General features: G+C 47.7%; 1 protein-coding gene across 1 annotated transcript in view; it reads right to left on the bottom strand.

Moving 5' to 3' along the window:
- LOC136573564 (probable E3 ubiquitin-protein ligase HERC6) overlaps nucleotides 1–17,463 on the bottom strand; it is a 131,919-nt gene that overhangs the window by 40,998 nt on the left and 73,458 nt on the right. Inside the window, 1 exon segment of the mRNA XM_066574834.1 lies at nucleotides 16,581–16,625. Within this exon segment, the coding sequence (XP_066430931.1) occupies nucleotides 16,581–16,625 (45 nt within the window).

Here is a 17,463-nt window from a genome sequence, read left to right as displayed (position 1 = left end):
TATGTGTGTTGATGACGCGTATCGCGTCACTAGGCTCCACCCCCGTTGCCCAGTTACCGTGCAACGCCGGCAGCATTATGAGAAATAGGTCAGGTGACAGGATGACGATGAAAGCGTCATCCAGGTCCTTTCCCACAGCCCGAGAGCCAAGTAAAACGCCGGCATAATAAAAGGCCCCGCATTAAATAAAGATTTTTGGATATCTCGATTAGACCCTTCATTATCGGTCTGACACTGTCCTAATAAAGTCCCAGTTTTAGGGAGTATAACAATATAAACGTCGGACAGCACCTTTAGCACATCACATGATGTTGCTGACGTCACTAACACACGCCCATCCCCAGAGACGCCGAACCCACGGCACTAACAAGCATGGAAAGGGTAAGTCTTTTTAATATGTATAAATACTTGTAAACACTGTACTTTTGTTTTATCTGTATGGCTTGAGAAAGGTGCTTTGTTGTGCACTGAAACGCGTCGCCTTATTAAAAGTTTCGTCAGACTTTAAACTCCTGGACTACTATTATGCATCTTGGAGCACAGCTCTGCATTGTGTTGAGGACACTCTGAGGAGGGGGCATTTGTGGATCATACCCCCCTCCTTTCAAGTAAGTGTCACACCTCACTATTACTTTCATGTGAATTTGTCCTCAGTTGACTCCATCTTTGAGCGCAGATTCTTTTTTCTGACTTCATGTTTTCTGTTTTATCTGGGTGAGCCCTGGTTCCAGAGCCCCCAGCTTGTATCTGCAGCTCTCCTTTGTTCGAAAGGATTGGAGTTTCTGAGGAAAAGACACATTGGGATTGTATCCGCGTATTTCAACGAGTGTGAAGTGGATCTACCTGTGGCGCTCTCTATCATTTTTTCTTTCACTGTGTGGGCACGTCGCACAGCAGTCGGTGCACTGGCAGATTAAACCGATGTTGCAGGGTCCGCAGGGTGGCAGCGTGCGCGTGGGATTTGCGGAAATGTGCGCAGAGCTGGCGCACCTTTCCGAGCAGGTATGACAAGTGGGGGTAGCTTTTCAGAAAGCGCTGAACCACCAAATTAAAGACATGGGCCAGGCATGTGCGTGAGGCTGCCGAGCTGCAGAGCCGCCACCAGGTTACGGCCGTTGTCACACACGACCATGCCCGGTTGGAGGCTCAGCGGCGCAAGCCAGCGGTCGGTCTGATCTGTCAGACCCTGCAGCAGTTCGTGGGCCCTGTGCCTCTTATCTCCTAAGCTGAGTACTTTCAGCACGGCCTGCTGACGCTTGCCCACCGCTGTGCTGCCACGCCGCGTGACACCGACTGCTGGCGACGTGCTGCTGCTGACACATCTTGATTGCGAGACAGAGGTTGCGTAGGAGAAGGAGGAGGAGGGTGGTTTAGTGGAGGAAGCATACACCCCCGCAGATACCACCACCGAGCTGGGGCACGCAATTCGGGGGGTGGGTAGGACGTGAGCGGTCCCAGGCTCTGACTCTGTCCCAGCCTCCACTAAATTCACCCAATGTGCCGTCAGGGAGATATAGTGGCCCTGCCCGCCTGTGCTTGTCCACGTGTCCGTTGTTAAGTGGACCTTGGCAGTAACCGCGTTGGTGAGGGCGCGTACAATGTTGCGGGAGACGTGGTCATGCAGGGCTGGGACGGCACATCGGGAAAAGTAGTGGGAACTGGGAACCGAGTAGCGCGGGGCCGCCGCCGCCATCATGCTTTTGAAAGCCTGCGTTTCCACAAGCCTATACGGCAGCATCTCTAGGCTGATCAATTTTGCAATGTGCACGTTTAACGCTTGAGCGTGCGGGTGCGTGGCGTCGTACTTGCGCTTGCGCTCAAACTGTGGTGCTAGCGACGTCTGGACGCTATGCTGAGAGACATTGCTGGATGGGGCCGAGGACAGCGGAGGTGAGGGTGTGGGTGCAGGCCAGGAGACGGTAGTGCCTGTGTCCTCAGAGGGGGGGTTGGATCTCAGTGGCAGGTTGGGGCACAGGGGGAGAGGCAGTGATGCAAACCGGAGGCGGTGAACGGGCATTGTCCCACCTTGTGGGGTGCTTGGCCATCATATGCCTGCGCATGCTGTTGGTGGTGCCTCCCCAGCTGATCTTGGCGCGACAAAGGTTGCACACCACTGTTCGTCGGTCGTCAGGCGTCTCTGTGAAAAACTGCCACACCGTAGAGCACCTTGACCTCTGCAGGGTGGCATGGCGCGGGGGGGCGCTTTGGGAACCAGTTGGTGGATTATTCGGTCTGGCCCTGCCTCTACCCCTGGCCACCGCACTGGCTCGGCCTGTGCCCACACCCTGACTTGGGCCTCCGCGTCCTCGCCCGCGTCCACGTCCTATAAGCCTACCCCTACTCCTCAGCATGGTGTATTACCAGTGATTTGATTTCCCAGGCAGGAAATAAATTGGCGCAAGCCTGCTGTTAAACGTAGCTGGCTGCGTATGTTTTTTGTTAACGTTCTGCACCCACCACACACGTACCCAGTACGCTGAGGACTGTCAGAGGCAGGCCAAATAGAATGTTTCCCTTTTTTGGTTAAAGAAAAGGCCCACTGCGTATATTCAATCAATAATATATGTCTTCTGGCCCTGCAAATGTGTCACAGAACTGCAGGGTTGCAGAGTTATTAACTACAGCAGAGCGGTGATTTTTCCCAGGCAGGAAATAAATTGGCGCAAGCCTGCTGTTAAACGTAGCTGGCTGCGTATGATTTCTTTACGTTCTGCACCCACCACACACGTACCCAGAACACTGAGGACTGTCAGAGGCAGGCCAAATAGAATGTTTCCCTTTTTTTGTTAAGGAAAAGGCCCACTGCGTATATTCAATCAATAATATATGTCTTCTGGCCCTGCAAATGTGTCACAGAACTGCAGGGTTGCAGAGTTATTAACTACAGCAGAGCGGTGATTTTTCCCAGGCAGGAAAGAAATTGGCGCAAGCCTGCTGTTAAACGTAGCTGGCTGCGTATGATTTCTGTTTACGTTCTGCACCCACCACACACGTACCCAGAACGCTGAGGACTGTCAGAGGCAGGCCAAATAGAATGTTTTTCTTTTTTTGGTAAAGAAAAGGCCCACTGACTATATTCAATCAATAATATATGTCTTCTGGCCCTGCCTACACAATTCTGTCCCTGTAGTATTACTGCAGGGCGCAATGCTCTGCACAGCCGATTTAAAAAAAAAAAAAAAAAATGCAACACTGCTAACAGCAGCCTGCACAGTACTGCACACGGTTAAATGTGGCCCTAAGAAGGACCGTTGGGGTTCTTGAAGCCTACACTCACTCCTAACACTCTCCCTGCCTAACCACCACTTCTGTCCCTGTAGTATTACTGCAGGGCGCAATGCTCTGCACAGCCGATTTTGAAAAAAAAAAAAAAGGGCAACACTGCTAACAGCAGCCTCCACACGGATAGATGTGGCCCTAAGAAGGACCGTTGGGGTTCTTGAAGCCTACACTCACTACTAACACTCTCCCTACAGCAGCTCCAACACTATAGCACTGTCCCTCAGCTAACTCACAAGGCATCTGTGGCGAGCCGCTGGAGGGGCCGACTTTTATACTCGGGTGACATCTGATCTCCCCAGCCACTCACAGCAGGGGGGTGGTATAGGGCTTGAACGTCACAGGGGGAAGTTGTAATGCCTTCCCTGTCTTTCAATTGGCCAGAAAAGCGCGCTAACGTCTCAGAGAGGAAACTGAAAGTAACCCGAACATCGCGTGGTACTCGTTAAGAGTAACGAGCATCCCGAACACGCTAATATTCGCCCGAGCATCAAGCTCGGACGAGTACGTTCGCTCATCTCTAGTAGTAGCATTTAATGTACCATATACTATACTGAAAAACTTTAAACCATTAAGTGCGGTGAAATGAGAAAAAAAGGAATTGTATAATTTTTGGGGAGAGCCTTGCAGCAAAACTGAGATGTTAAGTATATTCTGTGGATCAGTACAATTACAGCAATACTAAATTTATATATCTTTTTTGTTGTACTATTTTAAAATGGCATTAAAAAATATATCTTTTCTGTAGTCATCTTTGTGCTACCAGAACTTTCTGTTTTTCTATTGAAAGGGTTTTGTGAAGACTATTGATACCATTTTGGGGTAAGTGTCAATTTTTGGTCACTCTGTCAAGTTTTTTCTTGAGGACAAAAAGATCAATTTTATTGTCATGTATTTTTTTTCCAAACATCTTTTTTATTTTAAACTTTTGCATATATTTTTCATTACAATTCAAAAAAAAAGAAAAAAAATATCTTAATAAAATAGTACAGAAATAAAATACATCTTGAAAAAATACAATGATACTCTTTAGAAGCTTTTCATTTGCGGACATAACTTGCATTGTCCATTTGGGAAGTAAAATATATTAAACATATTGATCTCTTGTATTATTGTCTTGTTATAGTTTACTCAGCACTTTCAATCCTCCCATTATGATTGTATAAATCTTTGTGTTTCAAATTAGGCAAAAAAAAAAAAAAATGCATAATGTAAAAAAAGGAAATAACCAGAAGGGGGTACTTTCAATATTTCTCCACTATCTTTCTAATTTCTTGAAGAATGTATTTGCTGCTTTCTCTTTGTGTCTCTCTGTCTCCACTCGTTTCATGCTTAACCCCTTGAGTGGCACGCCCGGAAATTTTCTGGGACGAGCTCCACTGCCGATAGTGATATAGCCCGGAAGATTTCCAGGCTATGTATCACTATGGGAGCTGTAGAGCACAATGCCACAAGCTGTGGCATTGTGCTCTGCCTGCACAGTCCCACAGAGAACAAAGCAAGGGCTTTGAACAACAGAAGCAGAAGATATTGCCGATCTGCCGGCAATCTCCTGCTTCTAAGTCTCCTGCTTTGTTTATAGGTTGCCATAGAGACCATCGGCTTGTCAGAAGCAAGCCGATGGTCTCTGTGGCAGGGAGAGCTGGTGCTGGGCTGTCAGAGGACAGCCAGGCACCAGCTCTTACAGCAGAGATCAGAGAAAACCTCTGATCTCTATTGTGTTAGCCCTTTACATGCTGCAGTCTATGTGACTGCAGCATGTAAAGGGCTGTCACCATCGGACCCCCAGAAAGTGATCAGGGGGTCCTGATGGGTCCCTGTGGAAGTCCCCTAAAGGGACAAAAATACTAAAAAAGTTTTAAAAAAAACTAAAGTAAAAAAATTATAAAAGAAATAAAAATAAAAACACTTGTCTCCCTTTACTTTGTAAACAATTTAAAATAAAATTACACATGTGGTATCCGTGCATTGTAATGACCCAGAGAAGGAAGTTGGTACATTATTTAACCCCTTAATGACATGGCCCCTTTTTTTCTTCTCTCCCCATTTCTTTTTTTCCTCCCCCCGTTTAAAAAATCATAACGCCTTTATTTATCTATCGACATAGCTGTATGAAGGCTTGTTTTTTGCGGGACGAGTTGTATTTTTCAATGGTGCTATTTAGTGTACCATATAATGTACTGAAAAACTTTTACAAAATTCTAAGTGGAGTAAAATGAAGAAAAATGACATTCCGCCATCTTTCAGTGTGCCTTGTTTCTACGGCACACAAACCGCAGCAAAAATGACATGATAACTTTATTCTATGGGTCAGTACGATTACTAAGATACCAAACTTGTATAGTTTTGTTTTTGCTGTAGTACTTGTATTTTTTTCAAAGACATTTAATTTTTTTAAATTTTCTGCTGCATCTTCTACGCGCAATAACTTTTTACATTTTCCGTCAACGTAGTTAAGTGAGGGCTCATTTTTTGCAGGATGTCCTGTAGTTTACGTTGGTACCAATCCGGAATACATGCAACTTTTTGTTCGCTTTTTATTGCATTTTTTCTGGGAAACAGGGTGACTGAAAAAGTGCATTTGTGGCGTTCTTTATTTATTTTTTCGGACTACGTTCACTGTGCAGGGTAAATAATGCACTACTTTGGTAGATCGGACATTCATGGATGCGGCGATACCAAATTTGTATTTTTCTTTTAGGTTTTAGATTTTTTTTTATTATAGAAATGGCAAAAGGAGGGTGATTGAAACTTTTATTACTTTTTTTTTGAAGTGTGAAAAAGTCATGAAAAAGAAAAATAACTATTGCAATTTGGTATTGGCATAATCGTACTGGCCTGTAGAATGACTTAAATACATTATTTATAATGCTCAGAGAATGCAGTGAAAAATAAAAATAAAAAACATGGCAGAATTACAGATTTTGTTAATCTTGCCACTAGAAAATATGGAATAAAAAGCGATCAAAATTTTACATGTTCCAAAAAATTAGATAAATGAAGACTAGAGTTCATCCTGCAAAAAACACGGCCTTCTAGAGCTCTGGCAATGGAAAAATAAAATTAATACGGCTCTTGGAATGTGGCGACTAGACATGAGCCAACGTACTCGTCCGAGCTTGATACTCGTTCGAGTATTAGCGTGTTCGAGATGCTCGTTACTCGAGACGAGTACCACGCGATGTTCGAGTTACTTTCACTTTCATCTCTGAGACGTTAGCGTGCTTTTCTGGCCAATAGAAAGACAGGGAAGGCATTACAACTTCCCCCTGCGACGTTCAAGCCCTATACCATGCCCCTGCAGTGAGTGGCTGGCGAGATCAGGTGTCACCCGAGTATATAAATTGGCCCCTCCCGCGGCTCGCCACAGATGAATTCTGACAGAGACCAGGGACAGTGCTGCTGGTGCCGGAGCTGCTATAGGGAGAGCGTTAGGAGTATTTTAGGCTTCAAGAACCCCAACGGTCCTTCTTAGGGCCACATCTAACCGTGTGCAGTAGTGTGGAGGCTGCTTTTTCCAGTGGTGCACATTTTTTTTTTTTTTTGTATATCGGCTGTGCAGAGCATTGCGTCCTGCTGTAATTTTACATTGTCCAGGGCCAGTAGTGGGGAGGCAGGGACAGAAGACATATTTAGTGTATATAGGCAGTAGGCCTTTCCAAAAACATTTGGGAAAAAAAATCTATTTGGGCTGCCTGTGACCGTCCTCAGTGTACTGGGTCTCTGCTGGGGGTAGTTCTCCTAATTCATACGCAGCCAGCTAAGTGTTACATCAGGCTTGCGCAAAATTCTTTCCTGCCTCTGTGTTGCCTCTTACATCACCGCTGTATTCCTGTCCACAAGTGTAATGGGTCTCTGCTGGGGGTAGTTGTCCTAATTCATACGCAGCCAGCTGAGTGTTACAGCAGGCTTGCGCAAAATTCTTTCCTGCCTCTGTGTTGCCTCTTACATCACCGCTGTATTCCTGTCCACAAGTGTACTGGGTCTCTGCTGGGGGTAGTTGTCCTAATTCATACGCAGCCAGCTGAGTGTTACAGCAGGCTTGCGCAAAATTCTTTCCTGCCTCTGTGTTGCCTCTTACATCACTGCTGTATTCCTGTCCACAAGTGTACTGGGTCTCTGCTGGGGGTAGTTGTCCTAATTCATACGCAGCCAGCTGAGTGTTACAGCAGGCTTGCGCAAAATTCTTTCCTGCCTCTGTGTTGCCTCTTACATCACTGCTGTATTCCTGTCCACAAGTGTACTGGGTCTCTGCTGGGGGTAGTTGTCCTAATTCATACGCAGCCAGCTGAGTGTTACAGCAGGCTTGCGCAAAATTCTTTCCTGCCTCTGTGTTGCCTCTTACATCACCGCTGTATTCCTGTCCACAAGTGTACTGGGTCTCTGCTGGGGGTAGTTGTCCTAATTCATACGCAGCCAGCTAAGTGTTACAGCAGGCTTGCGCAAAATTCTTTCCTGCCTCTGTGTTGCCTCTTACATCACCGCTGTATTCCTGTCCACAAGTGTACTGGGTCTCTGCTGGGGGTAGTTGTCCTAATTCATACGCAGCCAGCTGAGTGTTACAGCAGGTTTGCGCAAAATTCTTTCCTGCCTCTGTGTTGCCTCTTACATCACCGCTGTATTCCTGTCCACAAGTGTACTGGGTCTCTGCTGGGGGTAGTTGTCCTAATTCATACGCAGCCAGCTGAGTGTTACAGCAGGCTTGCGCAAAATTCTTTCCTGCCTCTGTGTTGCCTCTTACATCACCGCTGTATTCCTGTCCACAAGTGTACTGAGTCTCTGCTGGGGGTAGTTGTCCTAATTCATATGCAGCCAGCTGAGTGTTACAGCAGGCTTGCGCAAAATTCTTTCCTGCCTCTGTGTTACCTCTTACATCACCGCTGTATTCCTGTCCACAAGTGTACTGGGTCTCTGCTGGGGGTAGTTGTCCTAATTCATACGCAGCCAGCTAAGTGTTACAGCAGGCTTGCGCAAAATTCTTTCCTGCCTCTGTGTTGCCTCTTACATCACCGCTGTATTCCTGTCCACAAGTGTACTGGGTCTCTGCTGGGGGTAGTTGTCCTAATTCATACGCAGCCAGCTAAGTGTTACAGCAGGCTTGCGCAAAATTCTGTAAGCGAAGTCAGCCTCCAACCACAGGCCAATAAGCGGCACATTTAATGACAGCGTTCTGTTTCTGCACTACTGGTAATACACCATGCTGAGAAGTAGGGGTAGGCCTAGAGGACGTGGACGCGGGCGAGGACGTGGAGGCCCAAGTCAGGGTGTGGGCACAGGCCGAGCTCCTGATCCAGGTGTATCGCAGCCGACTGCTGCGGGATTAGGAGAGAGGCACGTTTCTGGCGTCCCCACATTCATCTCACAATTAATGGGTCCACGCGGTAGACCTTTATTAGAAAATGAGCAGTGTGAGCAGGTCCTGTTGTGGATGGCAGAAAGTGCATCCAGCAATCTATCGACCACCCAGAGTTCTGCGCCGTCCACTGCTGCAACTCTGAATCCTCTGGCTGCTGCTCCTCCTTCCTCCCAGCCTCCTCACTCCTTTACAATGACACATTCTGAGGAGCAGGCAGACTCCCAGGAACTGTTCCCGGGCCCCTGCCCAGAATGGCCAGCAATAGTTCCTCTCCCACCGGAGGAGTTTGTCGTGACCGATGCCCAACCTTTGGAAAGTTCCCGGGGTCCGGGGGATGAGGCTGGGGACTTCCAGCAACTGTCTCAAGACCTTTCAGTGGGTGAGGAGGACGATGACGATGAGACACAGTTGTCTATCACTCAGGTAGTAGTAATTGGAGTAAGTCCGAGGGAGGAGCGCACAGAGGATTCGGAGGAGGAGCAGCAGGATGATGAGGTGACTGACCCCACCTGGTTTGCTACGCCTATTGAGGACAGGTCTTCAGAGGGGGAGGCAAGTGCAGCAGCAGGGCAGGTTGGAAGAGGCAGTGCGGTGGCCAGGGGCAGAGGCAGGGCCAGACCGAATAATCCACCAACTGTTTCCCAAAGCGCCCCCTCGCGCCATGCCACCCTGCAGAGGCCGAGGTGCTCAAAGGTCTGGCAGTTTTTCACTGAGAGTGCAGACGACCGACGAACAGTGGTGTGCAACCTTTGTCGCGCCAAGATCAGCCGGGGAGCCACCACCACCAGCCTCACCACCACCAGCATGCGCAGACATATGATGGCCAAGCACCCCACAAGGTGGGACGAAGGCCGTTCACCGCCTCCGGTTTGCACCGCTGCCTCTCCCCCTGTGCCCCAACCTGCCACTGAGATCCAACCCCCCTCTCAGGACACAGGCACTACCGTTTCCTGGCCTGCACCCACACCCTCACCTCCGCTGTCCTCGGCTCCATCCACCAATGTCTGTCAGCGCACCGTCTAGCCGTTGCTAGCGCAAGTGTTGGAGCGCAAGCGCAAGTACGCCGCCATGCACCCGCACGCTCAAGCGTTAAACGTGCACATAGCCAAATTTATCAGCCTGGAGATGCTGCCGTATAGGGTTGTGGAAACGGAGGCTTTTAAAGGTATGATGGCGGCGGCGGCCCCCGCTACTCAGTTCCCAGTCGCCACTACTTTTCCCGATGTGCCATCCCAGCCCTGCACGACCACGTCTCCCGCAACATTGTACGCGCCCTCACCAACGCGGTTACTGCCAAGGTCCACTTAACAACGGACACGTGGACAAGCACAGGCAGGCAGGGCCACTATATCTCCCTGACGGCACATTGGGTGAATTTAGTGGAGGCTGGGACAGAGCCAGAGCCTGGGACCGCTCACGTCCTACCCACCCCCAGAACTGCGGGCCCCAGCTCGGTGGTGGTATCTGCGGCGGTGTATGCTTCCTCCACTAACCACCCTCCTCCTCCTCCTCCTACGCAACCTCTGTCTGGCAATCAAGATGTGTCAGCAGCAGCACGTCGCCAGCGTCGGTGTCGCGCGGCACGGCAGAACAGCGGTGGGCAAGCGTCAGCAGGTCGTGCCGAAACTACTCAGCTTAGGAGAGAAGAGGCACACGGCCCACGAACTGCTGCAGGGTCTGACAGAGCAGACCGACCGCTGGCTTGCGCCGCTGAGCCTCCAACCGGGCATGGTCGTGTGTGACAATGGCCGTAACCTGGTGGCGGCTCTGCAGCTCGGCAGCCTCACGCACGTGCCATGCCTGGCCCACGTCTTTAATTTGGTGGTTCAGCGCTTTCTGAAAAGCTACCCACGCTTGTCAGACCTGCTCAGAAAGGTGCGCCGGCTCTGCGCACATTTCCGCAAGTCCCACACGGACGCTGCCACCCTGCAACATCGGTTTCATCTGCCAGTGCACCGACTGCTGTGCGACGTGCCCACACGGTGGAACTCTACGCGGCGCAGTGGGAGTCAGCCTCCTCAATTCTTTACAGAAGAGTGGGCCTGGTTGGCAGACATCTGCCAGGTCCTTGCAAACTTTGAGGAGTCTACCCAGATGGTGAGCGGCGATGCTGCAATCATTAGCGTCACCATTCCTCTGCTATGCCTCTTGAGAAGTTCCCTGCAAAGCATAAAGGCAGACGCTTTACGCTCGGAAACAGAGGCGGGGGAAGACAGTATGTCGCTGGATAGTCAGAGCACCCTCATGTCTATATCTCAGCGCGTTGAGGAGGAGGAGGAGCATGAGGAGGAGGGGGAAGAGACAGCTTGGCCCAATGCTGAGGGTACCCATGCTGCTTGCCTGTCATCCTTTCAGCGTGTATGGCCTGAGGAGGAGGAGGAGGAGGATCCTGAAAGTGATCTTCCTAGTGTGGACAGCCATGTGTTGCGTACAGGTACCCTGGCACACATGGCTGACTTCATGTTAGGATGCCTTTCTCGTGACCCTCGCGTTACACGCATTCTGGCCACTATGGATTACTGGGTGTACACACTGCTCGACCCACGGTATAAGGAGAACCTTTCCACTCTCATTCCCGAAGAGGAAAGGGGTTCGAGAGTGATGCTATACCACAGAACCCTGGCGGACAAGCTGATGGTAAACTTCCCATCCGACAGCGCTAGTGGCAGAAGGCGCAGTTCCGAGGGCCAGGTAGCAGGGGAGGCGCAGAGATCAGGCAGCATGTACAGCACAGGCAGGGGAACACTCTCTAAGGCCTTTGCCAGCTTTCTGCCTCCCCAGCAAGACTGTGTCACCGCTCCCCAGTCAAGGCTGGGTCGGCGGGAGCACTGTAAAAGGATGGTGAGGGAGTACGTAGCCGATCGCACGACCGTCCTCTGTGACGCCTCTGCCCCCTACAACTACTGGGTGTCGAAGCTGGACACGTGGCCTGAACTCGCGCTGTATGCCCTGGAGGTGCTTGCTTGTCCTGCGGCTAGCGTCTTGTCAGAGAGGGTGTTTAGTGCGGCTGGGGGAATCATCACGGAAAAGCGTACCCGCCTGTCAACCGACAGTGCCGACAGGCTTACACTTATCAAGATGAACAAAGCCTGGATTTCCCCAGACTTCTCTTCTCCACCAGTGGACAGCAGCGATACCTAAACAATACGTAGGCTGCACCCGCGGATGGAAGCATTGTTCTCTATCACCATCAAAAACGGGGACCTTTTAGCTTCATCAATCTGTGTATAATATTCATCCTCCTCTTCCTGCTCCTCCTCCTGAAACCTGACGTAATCACGCCGAATGGGCAATTTTTCTTAGGCCCACAAGGCTCAGTCATATAATTTTTGTAAACAATTTTTATACGTTTCAATGCTCATTAAAGCGTTGAAACTTTCACCTGAACCAATTTCTATTTTAACTGGGCTGCCTCCAGGCCTAGTTACAAATTAAGCCACATTAACCAAAGCGATTAATGGGTTTCTCCTGCCCTCTTGGTTGGGCATGGGCAATTTTTCTGACGTACATTAGTACTGTTGGTACACCAATTTTTTGGGGCCCTCGCCTACAGTGTAATCCAATTAATTTTTTGCCCACCTGCATTAAAGCTGACGTTACATCAGCTGTGCTGGGCACTGCAATGGGATATATTTATGTACCGCCGGTGGGTTCCAGGGAGCCACCCATGCTGTGGGTCCACGGGGAGTTGTAACTGCATGTGTCTACTTCTAAAGCACCCCAGTCTGACTGGGGCATGCAGTGTGGGCTGAAGGAAGCCCACCTGCATTAAACATGACATTACCTCAGCTGTGATGGGCAATGCAATGGGATATATTTATGTACCGTCGGTGGCTTCCTGGCACCCACCCATGCTGTGGGTCCACAGGGAGTTGTACCTGCCTGTGTCTATGAATTAAAAAGCCCGGTCAGGTTGGGGCATGCAGTGTGGGCCGAAGCCCACCTGCATTTAATCTGACGTTAGCTCTGCTGTCCAGGGCACTGCAATGGGATACATTTATGTACAGCCGGTGGGTTCCAGGGAGCCACCCATGCTGTGGGTGCACACGGAATTCCCATTGCGGAGTTGTACCTGCCTGTGACTATTTATAAAAAACCGCGGTCTGACTGGGGCATGCAGACACCTCGACAGAATGAATAGTGTGTGGCACATAGGTTCCCCATTGCTATGCCCACGTGTGCAGCTCCTGATGGCGGTGGCACACGATTATATTTCTCATTGCTTCTGTACAGCATTGTGGGCTATCGCCCCGCCCCTTTTAAAGAGGGTCACTGCCTAGCCGTGCCAACCCTCTGCAGTGTGTGCCTGCGGTTCCTCCTCATGGCAGACGCACTTATAAATAGACATGAGGGTGGTGTGGCATGAGGGCAGCTGAAGGCTGCGCAGGGACACTTTGTTGTGCGCTGTGGACACTGCGTCGTGCGGGGGGGGGGGGGCAGCATGTAACCCAGGAGAAGTGGCAGCGGAGTGTCATGCAGGCAGTGATTGTGCTTTGTTGGAGGCAGTGTGGTGCTTAGCTAAGGTATGCATTGCTAATGAGGGCTTTTCAGAAATAAAAGTTGTTGGGAGGGGGGGGGCACTCTTGCTGCTATTGTGGCTTAATAGTGGGACCTGGGAACTTGAGATGCAGCCCAACATGTAGCCCCTCGCCTGCCCTATCCGTTGCTGTGTCGTTCCCATCACTTTCTTGAATTGCCCAGATTTTCACAAATGAAAACCTTAGCGAGCATTGGCGATATACAAAAATGCTCGGGTCGCCCATTGACTTCAATGGGGTTCGTTACTCGAAAAGAACCCTTGAGCATCGCGATAATTTCGTTCCGAGTAACGAGCACCCGAGCATTTTGGTGCTCGCTCATCTCTAGTGGCGACAGAAAAGCAAACCTTTAAAAAAAAAAAAATGCTTAAAATGTACAAAAATAGCAAAACATAAAAACTGTATAAACTTGGTATCGCCTGAATCGCGTGACTCAGAATAATGTTATCACATTATTAATTCTACATGTTGAACGCCGTAAAAATGAAATCCAAAAAACACATGGCAGAATCTTTTTTTTCCCCCAATCTCCCTACAAATGTTTTTACAAAAGTTATGCAATACATTATATATACCCAAACATGATGCCATCAAAAAGTACAACTTGTCCCGCAAAATACAAGCCCTCATATGGCTGTGTCAATGGAAAAATGAAAAAGTTATGGCACTTGGAACGCAACTGCAGAACTAGTTGAAATTCAATTAGACCATTTAAAAAACCTGCCCTGGTGGGTACGACAGGGTGGTAGGAAACCCACCACTCAAGGGGTCAATAGGTATTTAAGTTGGGCTACTAGTTCTGTTATTCCTGGGATTGTTGCAGAAGCCAATGTTTGAGCAGAAGTCTTTTCGCTACTAGAAGAACTATGTGGATGAATCTAGAGAATTTTAGAGTAGATCCGTCTGGCCCTGTTTTCTCATCATTGTGGAATATTACAGTTTGTATCTCCCTGGGTATTACTATTCTCCATTGATCTTTATGGTCAATGGTCATAAGATACTTTATGATTTTCTTCCAGAAATTCTGCATCTGAGCACAACTCCATATGCCATGAAGTAGATCTTTGGCTGGTGTTTCACATTTTGAGCATAGTGTGATGCGCTCTGGGAATGAAGATGATGCTGGAATATCAAAGCCATATAGGGAATGATGCATAATTTTGAAGAAGGTTTCCCTCCAGGTCTCACTGATCAAGCAGGTTTTGATTTTTGACCAACCCTTCAGTATCTTTTCTCCCATATCTGTGTCTTGTGTTATTTTTTCCCATCTTGAAAATATTTTGTGTTTTTCGATTTTTAGGACTTCGTTTTTTATTGCCCTTTGTAGTGTAGATAATGAGGATCTTCCTGTTGCTTGTGTGGTTATGGAATCAAAGTCTGTTTTGCCCGCCTCTCCTGGGATCTCTAAGCCTAGTCTTGCAAAACGGAATTGCCTGCGCAATCTGTAGGAATTGTGTCTCTCATTTGTTATACTTAGTCTTGAGCTCGGATGGATTAAGCCATCTGCTTTCTCTCTCGTGCATGAAGTGCTGGGCTACCTCTAAACCTTTTTCTTGCCACTCTTTAAAAAACTCTGTCCTCATGACCTCTGGGGAATTCTGGATGGCCTAGCCATGGCATAGACTTGGACAACAAGTAGGAAAGTCCAAAGAGTTTCCTTACTTCCTTCCATGTCACTATCGTGTCTCTTAGTAGTATAGATCGCTTAATTGCTGGTGGAAGGTTGGAGAAACGTGTATGCAAACATGCCATAAGGTTCCAAGGGGCGGCTAGGCTCGATTCAATAAGTCTATTGGAATATACATCTGTGCCTCTCATCCAATCTACTATATGTCTTGTTAGGCACGCTATATTGTAGCTTCTGAAATTAGGGAAATTCACTCCTCCCTCACTCCTGATCAGCATTAACTTCTGCAAAGATATCTTCGGGTGTTTTCCTGCCCAAATAAACTTTATAAAAACTGAATTAAGTCACGACACGTCCGCATGCTTGACCAGCATTGGTATTGTTTGCATAGGGTACAGCAACTTAGAAAAGCTCATCATCTTGATGAGTTGACATCTCCCCAGCATTGAAAGAGGAAGATTTGACCATCTCTTTAATTCTGCCACTATCTTATCAATCAATAGCAGATAATTTAGGGTGTATAATGAAGTGGGATCTTTACCTATTTTTATTCCTAGGTGTGTAATATGAGGTTTTTCTTCACTTTCTCCCCATCCTAGGGAAATCCAAAAAGACCTAGGGCTAGATGCACCTATTTCTATATATTTTTTTCTAATAGCTTTCCTCGCGCAAGATAATTAATGTGTTCTTTTAATAGATCAGACTTTTACGGATGCGGCCGTAAGAATGTTCATTTTTTGTTTATTATTTTTATATTTAAAATAAAAATTGCTCTTTTTTTTAAGCTTAATATTTTTATAATAATTAAAAAGCATTATTCAATTTATTTTTACTTCCTTTTAGTACCCATAGAGGATTTGAACTAGCGATAATTTGATCACTTATACAATATACTGCAATACTTCAGCATTGCAATATATTTTTTCTGTCATTGCATCAAGTCATGCTGCAGGCACCACTTAATAGGCATAAATACATCAAGCCGTGGGGGGGGGGGGGCTTCACAATTCCCCAGGCTGCCATGATGCAGGAATTGCCACCTGCGATCTAATTGCAAATTAGCTAGTCGAGTGACAGAGGGTATTCTTTCAATGTGTCAGGATATTTAAAGTCTGATAGGGATGTCTAAATTGTTATCTGTCAGGATTGGTTTTATATCCTGACAGCCAACATGTATGGACCAGGCTTGGGGCCTGGCACCGATCGGTACTAACCCTGCACACATCTAACAAGGGCTTAAGACTGTTATTAATCGATAGCCTGTAACACAGCAGTTATTCACATAGGATTACTTATAGAAAAGTGATAAATGTCTGTTGGTTAAACCTCTATGATGAAGAAGTTTAATGGGGAGCAAGTAACCCATATGAAAATGTCAGGCCTAGCGTCATTCAAAAGCAGCTTCTATAGGCATGCAATTAACGCAATGCTTCTCGTAACTGGGATTATGAATGGTCCATACCTACACAGGTGGCTAGAGTTACCCTTACAAGGTTTTTTTTATTTGAGCCAAAGCCAGAAGTGGTTTTGGAAACACGAGATATAAAGTAAAAGCATATACATCTCCTTCCTGCTGGATCCACTTCTGGCTTTGACTCAGAATACTGCCAAAAAAGTTGTGTGAAAATACAAATAAGATGAAAAAGTTGAAAGTCTACTAAGTTTCTGGTAGAGACAATTTTAATTGATTATTTTTATGAATAGTCTGTGTAGTATATGGGATGCAAAACAGGCGGTCTTACAAATGAGGCAAACTGATATCGGTCCGTATCACCCTTACCCTATAAAGCTTCTTCAGAACTTCTAGTATATTCTTAGTAGAATACTTATTAGAGATTAGCGAACGTACTCGTCCGAGCTTGATACTCGTTCGAGTATTAGCGTGTTCGAGATGCTCGTTACTCGTGACGAGTACCACGCGATGTTCCAGTTACTTTCACTTTCATCTCTGAGACGTTAGCGCGCTTTTCTGGCCAATAGAAAGACAGGGAAGGCATTACAACTTCCCCCTGCGACATTCAAGCCCTATACCACCCCCCTGCAGTGAGTGGCTGGCGAGATCAGGTGTCACCCGAGTATATAAATCGGCCCCTCCCGCGGCTTGCCACAGATTTATTCTGACAGAGATCAGGGACAGTGCTGCTGGTGCCGGAGCTGCTATAGGGAGAGCGTTAGGAGTATTTTAGGCTTCAAGAACCCCAACGGTCCTTCTTAGGGCCACATCTAACCATGTGCAGTAGTGTGGAGGCTGCTTTTTGCAGTATTGCACTTTTTTTTTTTTTATATCGGCTGTGCAGAGCATTGCGCCCTGCAGTAATTATACATACTCCAGGGCCAGAAGTGGTGGTGAGGCAGGGACAGAAGACGTATTTATTGAATATAGGCAGTGGGCCTTTCCAAAAACATTTGGGGAAAAAAATCTATTTGGGCTGCCTGTGACTGTCCTCAGTGTACTGGGTCTCTGCTGGGTGTAGTTGTCCTCCTAATTCATACGCAGCCAGCTAAGTGTTACAGCAGGCTTGCGCAAAATTATTTCCTGGCTCTGTGTTGGCTGTTACATCACCGCTGTATTCCTGTCCACAGTGCAACAGTCTGCAGTTATTTTAAATACTCCAGGGCCAGTAGTGGTGACACAGGGACAGAAGACATATTTATTGAATATA

The sequence above is a fragment of the Eleutherodactylus coqui genome, chromosome 7 (assembly GCF_035609145.1).
Source record: "Eleutherodactylus coqui strain aEleCoq1 chromosome 7, aEleCoq1.hap1, whole genome shotgun sequence".
NCBI classification, from domain to species: Eukaryota; Metazoa; Chordata; class Amphibia; order Anura; family Eleutherodactylidae; genus Eleutherodactylus; species Eleutherodactylus coqui.
The sequence above is the reverse complement of the archived record's forward strand: the minus strand, read 5'-3'. Positions and strand labels throughout refer to the sequence as shown.